General features: G+C 49.3%; 1 protein-coding gene across 2 annotated transcripts in view; it reads left to right on the plus strand.

Moving 5' to 3' along the window:
- UPB1 (beta-ureidopropionase 1) overlaps positions 1-10,538 on the plus strand; it is a 30,008-nt gene extending 19,470 nt beyond the window's left edge. Inside the window, exons 6-10 of one of the 2 annotated variants that reach the window (XM_049619118.1) lie at positions 1,451-1,647; positions 5,437-5,518; positions 6,522-6,564; positions 7,836-7,990; positions 9,564-10,538. In XM_049619118.1, the coding sequence (XP_049475075.1) occupies positions 1,451-1,647; positions 5,437-5,518; positions 6,522-6,564; positions 7,836-7,990; positions 9,564-9,647 (561 nt within the window). In that variant the 3' untranslated portion in view covers positions 9,648-10,538. The remainder of the gene's footprint in view (positions 1-1,450; positions 1,648-5,436; positions 5,519-6,521; positions 6,565-7,835; positions 7,991-9,563) is intronic. The other variant, XM_049619117.1, reaches the window with a different exon arrangement.
- The last annotated feature ends 365 nt before the right edge of the window (positions 10,539-10,903 follow it).

The following is a 10,903-nucleotide window of genomic DNA, read 5'->3' on the forward strand; positions in this document are numbered from 1 at the left end:
TGTCAATGTGTGGGATGGCAGTAGGTTAACGTGCGTGTCTGTGCACAGGGGTATTAGGTAGAGCTTTGTGCCCATGATCAAGGTATAAATCAGGGGAGCTATTTTGATGAGTTAATGCCAATTCACGGGTGGATTAGATGAAGAGGGGTGGACGTTTGAAGGAGGGAAGTAAACTCCAGCTAATACCTGAGATATGAAACCTGAACTTGATCTGCGATGAATACAGTTGTTCAGAATGCAATCTCCCCAGTCCTTTGCTGCCCTCCCTGATTGCAGGAGTTCCAGCCACACTCAGACTGGTCAGGAGGACAAAGAAGGATCTATAGAGGGAGATGACATTCCCTAGGGAGAAAGAAAAACCGAGTGTTTCTCAGTAACAGCTGGAGATGCGGGTGGGAAGACGTGCTCATCACCTGTTTACCCTGGGATTAATCTTTAGCTCCCAGCAGATAGTGAAGGGTTTGTCTCAACACACCAGGATCTACTCCAGTGTCCACCACATGTGCACATCCGGGTTGCTGCCTGACCCTGACAAATTTTGAGATTAATGGGAGGAGGCAAAATGTTCTGGAATCATATCTGTTTGGGACCCTGACTAGTCCTCTAGCCCCCACTCAGTGCCATCCATGAAAATGTCCCAGGGCTGGCACCCCAAGGGGGCAGAGAGGCCAGCTGGGCAAGTCACATGCCCCATGAGGCCATGGTGGTTTTCCCCTAGCAGGTGACGGTTGCTCTGGATGAGCTTCCAGTCCCTTCTGCTCTGACATTCTTTATAGGAACATGTGGTTGGTGAAGACATTGACTAACTCATGTTAACATCGACCAAACTTTAGCCTTTAGTTGTACCATGATTGAAACCTAACTAAAGTTTATCCTTAAAATACTGTGGGAAGTTGCTTTGGGGATTTTTCTGACATGCCACAAAAGAAATTGTGGGTAAATGCTTAAGCCATGGTGATTTCCCAGTTGTTGGCTTGTAGTTATTGTGTCTGGTTTCTTCAATTTAAAAAAAATTTTTTTTAAAACATTTATTCATTTTTTGAGAGACAGAGAGAGAGAGAGAGAGACAGATTATGAGCAAGGGAGGGGCAGAGAGAGTCAGCTGCTTAACCAACTGAGCCACCCAGGAGCCCCTCTTCGATTAAAAAAATTTTTTTTAATGTTTATTAATTTTTGAGAGAGAGAGAGTGTGTGTGAGCAGGGGAGGGGCAGAGAAAGAGGGAGACACAGAATCTGAAGCAGGCTCCAGGCTCTGAGCTATCAGCACAGAACCTGACACGGGGCTCAAACCCACGGACCATGAAATCATGACCTGAGCTGAAGTCAGACATGAGTCACAGCCAAGACTGTTACTTTTAGAGAACTGGCAATATTTTATTTTTTCCGTCAAGTCTAAGGAAAGAGAAATTGTATAGCCCAGAGGTTTTCACATATGGCCCTTGTTTTTCAGTCAACTTACTACATGGAGGGAAACCTCGGACACCCCGTGTTCCAGACTCAGTTCGGGAGGATTGCGGTGAACATTTGCTACGGGCGGCACCACCCTCTCAACTGGCTCATGTACAGCATCAACGGGGCTGAGATCATCTTCAACCCCTCAGCCACCATCGGAGCACTCAGGTCTCTCAGCTTGCAGGATCTGGGAGGGTTCTTGGGACCTAGCGATCTTAGACCCACCGCCAGGCTGCAGGGTTCCGAGATGGGTTTAGTAAACTGCCGTGCGCAGCTGCGGCCACCAGGTTGTCTTACAAATATGAGTATGGGATTGTGTGTTGTGTATTTACGCAACTTTTCTATGGGAAAAAAATTACTCAACGTCAATTAAAATTCCCCCTAAGAGCTGCTTTGCTGTAAAATACTATTCTCTGCTATTATTCTGAACACTGAGATGGTAATAATTCCCCTCCATCCTATAATTGTCAGGATTCCAAAAAGCTCCTCTTCTAAAGTACCCAGAGCATAGTAGGTGCCTGGCCAGCATAAGCTCCTTTCCCTGTCATGGCCCCTGCTAGGGGGACTGAGGATACCTAAGACTCTTATCTGCAACATCCAGCACATGGAAGTCAGACATCTGGATGAGAGAAGGAGTAAATGAGAGACTCAAAGCTGTGAGGGTCCTTAAGAGATCAGTTAAGTGACTCTGAAACTTGGTTTTAACCAGCAAAGGGCTTTTCTTGTAACACCTAACACGTGTTTAGGTGTCAGCCTAATCCTGAAACAGATAAATCTATTCTGATCAAGGCTGTGGGGTGGGCCCCGGCAGCCCTTGGGTTCCTGTGCAAGACCCCTGGGGCTCACTTAATAATGGCGGGCAAGCTAAGATGACCTGGCATGACTGCACTTCCTCTGCTTGTCTCTTCCCCAACGGCTGAGTATTTGGGTGGTTTCTAGTTTTGCATCATTAACAAGTACCAGAACTCTAGGAATTTATGTGCAATTATATTTCTCCCCAACTCACTTCCTCCAAAGCAGGATTCCTGGAGCAGGAGGTGCTGGCCTTCACTCTGTGTTGTACTGGTTGCCAGTGCCCTAGCAGTGGGCCCCTGGGGGACCCATGGGGAGTGGTTGGGGCAGTTCTGGTGGGCAGCTTTGAGTTCCCTGATGGCCTATCCCTGTCACTCTTCTCTCTTGACTAAATTTTAGTCAAATTTCTTCTGAAGGTCAGAATGTGATATTTACTTTACCTTTTCTTTTGAGCATGGGGCTCTCTTCTCAAGAGCGACATCCTTATAGCATTCCAGTTTCCACAGCATCCCCCTCGGTGAGGCAGAGCACAAACCTAGCTGGCTCCCTCAAGTCAACTGCCCCATCCATGCACCTGAAGTTTCTCTCTGTGTCCAGGAGGGGTGCTGTTGGTCAGAAGAGAAAAATCTTTGGACATCCCCTGAAGAATCTCCCTGGGGCATCATGGCAGCTTAGTTACTATGACAGAGTCCAAGGCAGTTGTGACATAGGGTAAACTACTGGTCATCCAGCATCCAGACCTGGGCAGAACCTCTGGGCCACCCCCCTGGAGCAGCCCCCTCCTGTTGGCCATGTGTAAGACATTCAGCAAGCATCATCTACCTGCAAGGGTCCCTTGAGGAACCTGAAGCCAATTCGCTGAGCATCAGTGCCTATACTGGCTCTTGGGCCAGGGCAGGCAAAGCTGTGGCCTCAGACTCGGATGGCCAGCTCCCTGACCTTATTCTGTTGAGCTTTTATTATCCCCAATTAAGCAAACAGAAGCACCCCAATGTAATATGCACATAACTATTTATGTCTCCAGCAGTCTATTAGGCTTATTAAAAATTATTGATTTTCCTTCCTCAACCAACAGTCATCCAACTCATGCCTTTCAAGGGTATGGTGAGGCTGACAGTTAAAACGGTAACACGTCCTTTGGAAAGCGGTATGTTTCATGAGCTCCTAAAATGTTCACACCCTTGACCAGATAATACGCCTAGAACTTTACCTGACAGAGTACCTAAAAGAGGAGGAAAAGGCTGAAGCCAGAGGTGAGAGAAATGTCAGACTTAGGTAGATTTCGGCCCATCTCTTCCTTGTTATTGCACAGTCACTAAAAAGTCATTATGAAGATAATGCAACATCATGACAAAAGCCTGTGAGCAAAGATGTTTTCAGGCTATGGTCAGAACTCTGTAAACCTCTTTTGCCAAGAATGGGTATGGAGTGTGGAAAAATTACAACAGATGGTTTATAAGGATGGTGGGATTCTGGGTGATTTTCTTAAAATGATAAATGAGTGTTTATGGAATTGATGGTGAGTGTTTTTTCAGCACCGGGCTGGGCAAATCCCCACCAGCTGCACGCAGCAATGGCTTCTGGAACCATCCATTCCTTCACTGGCATGTCCCCCCTCCCATACACACATGCTCTGTGGATTGGTGGGGTGTCCTCACTCATTTTAGGGTCCCACAGTTATAAGCACACGATAGACTTGAAGTGTTTTTTGATGACCTGAGTCATCCTGACTCATGTGGCCGTGTATGTGTGTCAGTAGGAGAGTCGCTGTTCCATCTCTTCAATGCATGTCTTTGTCACACTGTGACTGGGAATAAGGCAGATGTCCCCATACCCCCATCGGGCTCTCCATGATTCCCGCATACCCTGGGTTCTCACGAGCCTCCATCTTCTTTCCCTTGCTTGCTTTGAGAGCCAAAGTTTTATTGCCAGCTGTGGGTTTGAGTCCTACACAGTGCACCCTCCCAGGAGAATTGCAAGAAAGATGTTTTCTGGCACTCACCCTGCAACTGTCTATTTAATTCCTGAAAATGTCATTTACGGGTGTGTTTCTATAAAAATCCTTTCTTAAAAGTTTTGTCAGCTTGGCTTAGCACCTGGGGGGTGGGGGGCAGGGAAGCAGCAAAATGAGTCCTCTCAATCAAGCCTGTGATTTTTTTTTTTTACAGACCCGTGAAACCTCCCGAGAATTAGGCTTGTGACAAGCACCCACTCCCTCCACCTACTCCCAGTTTAAACCAGGTGCATGCTGACAGGAAGGAAGATTCCAGGGCATTTTGCTCTCAGTCACTCAGTGTTTCTAAGTGGGCATTACACCTGTCAATCCAGAATCTTAATGATGTTGTTCCTCAGACAACAGAGTGACAAGAAGGCCCACTGGATTCCATGGCACATTGTCATTGGTGGGCTGGAGGACAGGGTCTTCAATTGGGGCAAGGTTTTCCACCATGTCCTACCTTTGTGAATACTGGACTGAAGAAGGCCCACAGCTCAGCTGTACCTGTATGGTGCCTCCTTCCTGGGCCAGTAAGAGAACCAGGGATCCCCTGCTTAGAGTCTCAGGGTTCAGAAGAGGAAAACAGGAAGGCACTGGGAAATGTGGACAGGCTCAGGGGAGGTGACACCTGCTACAGAATCTACCCCTTCCAGTTACCCCAATTCCTTGCAGGTTTACTCTGTTTGCTTGGCCTGAAGTACCCCCTCTCTAGAGACTGCTTTGCAAGGCAACAGAGCAGGGTCGGGATTAGTGCAGCAGTCTGAGTCTTGAGCTCCCTTCTTACATTTGCCAGGTGAGGCTCTGCCCAGCGCAGAATGTGAGTTCCTCACCCGACCCAGGAGGAGGGAAGGAGAGAGAGCTAGTCACAGAGCTTCTGCCACGCAGCCCCCTCTAGAAGCTTTGCATGTGTGGTCAGTCTTTACAATATTCCTTTAAGGAAGTTTCAGAAAAGGAAACTGAGGCTCAAGTCTGCTTTGTCCTGCAGCAGCCCCTCCCCAAAAGGCTGCTTGGGCTTGAGCAAGGGACAAGCTGGCCTGCTTGTGGGTTTGGGGTCACCCACAGCCACAAACAGTCTCCCTGGCCATCCCCACTGCGGACCTGAGAAGGCCAACAGCCTGGCTGTCACTCAGGACCAAGCACCCTCCCAGTCTGGCTGGAAAGTCAGCCACATGGTTCCTCTTGTTTCTCTCTCACAGTGAGTCCCTGTGGCCAATCGAGGCCAGAAACGCAGCCATTGCAAATCACTGCTTCACCTGTGCTATCAACCGTGTGGGCCAGGTAAGTCCCTGAGGTCTGGCTGGTCTCTCAGGTTTGGTTAACCAGGTGTGCTGGGGAGGGGACAGAGTGATAAGCTGCTAGGAAGGCTACCTGCCGAGAGGGGACCCGGCCTCTTCGGCCAGCAGAGTCCACAAGGGGAAGCAACTGTCTGCTGGCCCTGGTGGGGACATGTCACACCTCTTCTCCCTGCTCCCTCTGTGTGAAGGCCATAAATGCTAGGGTCCCGAAAGGGGGTAGACTGGCTTGGTCTGTTACTTTTAAAGATATTCCTATGTCCGTCTTCTGTTTTTGTCCGTTTTGGTTTTTAGCTGAAACCGTTTTGAATGGCTGTCACCCTATCCCCACCACGTATCCAGTTTCGTGTTTTTCCCCATTGACCCCATGCACTGAATGACCCTGACTACAAAAACACAATGCGTTTATTACGTAATAATCTCCTTCCTATTCTTATTAATCGGATGCCAAAATCTAATCAGAGCATCTGCTCAGTCTGAGATAACCGAGGTTTCTACGTTTCTGGCAACATGAACAAACTCAGTGTTTTAATTAGCCTGTGTAACCCCATCACAGCTTGATATGCAGTTTCCATTAGGCTTTAGGGAAGATATTGAAAACCACGTGTGGACACCCCCTTACTCCCTTCATAGACCCCAAGCTGGGGCTTATTTCTCAGGCGGATACACCTCAGATGCCTTCCACAGCCCTGAGAACCACTCTGCAAAGCATCTTTTTTTTTTTTCCCCCTCCCAGGAGATTATAAACTCCCCAGAGATGAAGTCTGAGTTTTTACCTTGCCTGTCAAATTCCCCGCCGGCCGCCTGTGTTGGCCCAATGCTGGCTACTTAGCAGGGACGTTTAATAAGCACTTGTTGATTGCCCAGTGACTACAGGCCATTCCTTCTGGCTTTAACTGTTCACAAAAACGCCTCCTCAGCCCGACTTTGTGGTGGATGCAGTGGTAGTGCCACCTATAGGTTTACCTTACCTTGGTTTTATTTCACAGGAGCACTTCCCGAATGAATTTACCTCTGGAGATGGGAAGAAAGGTATGTTCTGTTAATTTCCATGGTGGCTGCAATTGAGGGGTGGGCCTCGCTGTCCCATTCTCTGTCTGCCACAGGGTCTGTGCCACAGGCCTTGTCTGCACATGTGGCATGTTGTCGGAGGCGTGCACTGCTCTCATCTTTATGGCCCACAGTGTGGGGGCAGCCTGACCATGGCTACGTTTGGATAGGCAGTCCTGGGCTTGTGACCACATCATTCCCCAGATGGGAATTGAATGGCATTGGATTGGACTCTACCCCTCCCCCAGGATTGGTATAAGATGGGCCTAGAAGATATGGGGGAGCCCTTTGTGAGCTCCCTGAAAGACGGGGTGCTTTATCCACCCTACACATCTCCTTCCCTCTCTTCCTTTGTCCTTGTTCATCTGCTACCATCCCCCACCCCAAGCTGCACAGCTGTCCCAGAACACTGGCATGGATTGTCTTGGGTTCCTAGAATCCACAGCTTGTTTTGATCTGAGGGCAGGTACCACCTCACCTCTACTAGGATTCCCCACCCCCTGGTCCCACCTCTCTGGCTGGAAATGTGGGAGGGAAGCGCCCACCAAGGAGGAACTACCTCAGGGTATCCCCTGATAAGGCAGAGGGGATGGAGCAGGTCTGTTTCCCAGAAAAGCACTTCCTGAAAGGGTTCCAGATCCCCTCATTTGAGGCCCCAGACTTCCAGAGTCTCCAATCCCAGGTAGCTCTCTGCAGTCAGAGTCACAGAAGAGGCAGGGAAATGAAGTCTGCTGGGAATCTACTGTGTCCAAGCCCCTGCTGGGCCCTGCACTGTGCCCACCTACTCCTTACATGCCTGTGGGGTGGCTATTAGCCCACTTGTGAGGGGACCGAGGTATGGAAGGAGGTGGGTACAGTAGACAGAGCTGGCAAGGCAAGTGAGGGCAGAGCTTCCAGCTCACGTTGTTGGGCCACCACAGGAAGCAGGTCACACAGGAAGCCCTACAGAGCCATGTGACTCCTTTGGGCTGTGGGTGGCTAATGTTGGGAGTAAGGGCTAATACTTCTACAAGGGTGACCTTTAAGAATGTTCCCAGGGGCAGAGGTGAGGGCTGTGAAGTTGACTTTTGGAAAAACTTCCTTGACCTCAGGCCTGAGGAGGGACTCAGGGACTTGGGCCTCAGCATTTGGCAGATGCTGGGGAGGGTGGCACTGACCCTTTGTTTAGGATGTCACTCAATGTGCCTATCTCTCTGAAGAATCCACTATGTGCCTGCACAAGCTCACAGGTTCTTTCTTTTGCTCCTTCAAAGCTCACCAGGACTTCGGCTACTTTTATGGCTCGAGCTACGTGGCAGGCCCGGACAGCAGCCGCACCCCTGGTCTCTCCCGCAATCGGGACGGGCTGCTGGTTGCCGAGCTTGACCTGAACCTCTGCCGGCAGGTGAATGACATCTGGAACTTCAAGGTGGGTCCCTGAGTCCCCTGATCTTGCCCTGCTCCTCTTCTTGAGCCCCCATCCTGCCCTCAGGGCTAGAAACTACAGCCGCTGGGTTTGCTCTCCAGAACAGCCAGATGAGACTCCAAGCTGAGTGGAGGGGCAGGTTTCTTCCTCCCAGAGCTGGTGTGTGAGGGAGGAACCACTGCATCAAGTAAGGCCCAGGCAGCAGACCCTAATAAATTCTCCTCTTGTCTGATTTAGAATCTGGGCGCCTTCAAACAAATTAATCTCAATTTCATTTGTCTGGAGAATAGAGTGGATTGGCTTCTCTAATCCTTTTTTTCCTTTCCAGGCATTTGTACTTATCACAAGATAAATGTGGGTGTCTGGCTCTGCCTGTGGCCCGGCCCCATGGTCTAGGCCTTGATGGTAGAGGGAAATGGGTCATGCAAAGAAATGGCATCTTATCACAGCTGTGTGCCCCCTCCTCCCCACCTTTCCCAGTCACTTTAAGCAAGCCCTTTCTGCTCCTGGGCCTTAGTATGCCCATTTGTAAAACAGAAGGCTTTACTGCAAGGTCTCAAGTGGCCTTTGAGACCTAACTTGCGTGACACCAGGGGTTATGGGAGGAGCATAAGTGCCCGCCTTCCTGGAATGGGGAGCCATTCCATGGCAGCCATGGCCTAGGACCCAGACCCCCCTGGAATATACTGTCTCATCCTGGATGCAGATGGAGTTTGCTGCATTAGTGTCCAACAGTATTCTATCAACTCAGAACCCACGCCAATGAATACATACAAATGAATGTCCTCACAGCTGAATGACTTTGCCCAGCTTCTGTGGGAAGAACCAGCTCCCCTCCATTTACCTGAGCATGGGTCCTTGGGCATGTTCCCTGAGTCTCAGATCCGCATCAGACAAACAAGACAAACAAGGCCCACATGAACATCTCCTCTTTCCTGGGAAGGTCTCTCCTCTTCCTGGGAAGCTCAGATTAATGCTGTATTCCACACAATAAACAGAATGTTTCCTCATCAGTAACTTTTTGAATGCAAAAGCCCTCCCAAACTATGGTGATGGGCTTGAGCTCCTACTGGGACTTTGGGGAGGAGAGAGGGAGGAGATGCTGGGTAGATTCTCTAGCCCTGCCCCCATTCTCTCCCAGACCAGAGCCGGGAGGGTGCACCAGAGTGCAAATACCTGCAAACTTCACTGCCGTCTGGGGACCTGGAGCAAGTCACTCCCCTCTCTGGGCTGTGGGCTGTTCTTCTGGGGTTCTGTAAGACGGAAGGACAGCCCTCTTCCCTTCTGCCTTGGGGCAGGCCACACCTTCCGGATAACAGATCACAGAGGTCTTCCAGCAGGAGGGGCTGGAGTGTGTGAGTCCTCTGTCATCTGTCATCTTAGCTATAGCACCGGAATCAGTGCCGAGAGGTCACACAGGGGTTGTTTCTCTGTGTTACATAGTCTGAAACTATCCCCTCAACGGGCCTTCCAAACAAATTTCTGTCCCATGGCTGCCCTCTAGTGGCTAGAGGTGGTGGTGAGTAAATGAGGGACGTTTATGAAACAAGAATTTCTGCCTGTGTTTTGCTTTCAGATGACGGGCAGATATGAGATGTACGCTCGGGAACTTGCCGAAGCCATCAAACCCAACTACAGCCCCAATATTGTGAAAGAGTAGCTGGATGTCAGTCCCTGCCTACCAAGGAGGGGACTTCTGCCCCTAACAGCTCATCAAGTACAGCAGGCTTTTACACTTTCAAGTTCTCCCTCATGATGCCCTGATAACATTGCTGTACAGATTGGTTTTAAAATGCCCAGGCAGGGAGGGTAGATTGAAGAGTGACTGCTTAATGAATATGAGGTTTCCTTCCTGGGTGATGAAATGTTTTGGGGCTACACAGAGGTGATGGTTATACCTCTAATGTACTAAATGTACTAAATGTACATGAATGTACTAAATGCCATTGAATTGTATACTTTAAAATGGCTAATTCTGTGTTATATGAATTTTACATAATTTTTAAAAATTCCACGCACTGCTTGTGCAGGTTGACTTGCATTTAAACACATGGGATGCCCCAGTCCTAAGGTTCCTCACCTCCTCTGTTTAGACTGTCAGCAACCTGAGGGTAAGGGTGGGAGTGTATGTCCAAGGGAAAAGCTGAGGCTGATCCAGAGTCCTTGAATTACCGGGTGGTTGTGGGCAGGGGAGACGGTCATTAGATGTGTCCACTTGGCCAGGCTGCAGTCTCCAGATATTCAATCAGACGCTAATCTGGGTGTTGCTGTGAAGGTATTTTGTCGACGTCATTAAAGTCTGTGACCAGTTAACTACGCAAGTGAGATTATCCTAGATAATCCTGATAGGCCTGATTCAGTCAGTCAAAAGGCCTTCAGAGGAGAGCTGAGGCTTCCCCAGTGAAAAAGAAATTCTGCCTGTGGACAGCAGCTTCCTTCCCAGGCCTGTTTGAGTTCCAGTTTGTCCTTCCTGGTGGCCTGCCCTACAGATTTCAGACTTGTCTGTCCAGCCCCCACAATCACTTAAGTCAATGCCTTGCAATAAATCTCTTTAAATATATATGCGACTGTTTCTGCTTCTTTGGTTGGACCCTTACTGATATAGATTCTGGTACTAGAAGTGGTTCTAGAGGAACAGAATCTTCAGGACGAGTTTTCTGCATTGGTGCTAGGTTTCCTGGAATTCTTCTCTAATTTGGTTGATTTAAAGACACTAATGACTCTATTTCCAGTAGTAAAGAGGGCAATGGTTAGTCCATGGTATGATGTAGCAATAGAGATGTATAGAAAGAACAGGACAGGGACGCCTGGGTGGCTCAGTCGGTTAAGCATCCGACTTCAGCTCAGGTCACGATCTCGTGGTCTGTGAGTTCAAGCCCTGCGTCGGGCTCTGGGCTAATAGCTCAGAGCCTGGAG

Source organism: Panthera uncia, assembly GCF_023721935.1.
Source record: "Panthera uncia isolate 11264 chromosome D3 unlocalized genomic scaffold, Puncia_PCG_1.0 HiC_scaffold_8, whole genome shotgun sequence".
NCBI classification, from domain to species: domain Eukaryota; kingdom Metazoa; phylum Chordata; class Mammalia; order Carnivora; family Felidae; genus Panthera; species Panthera uncia.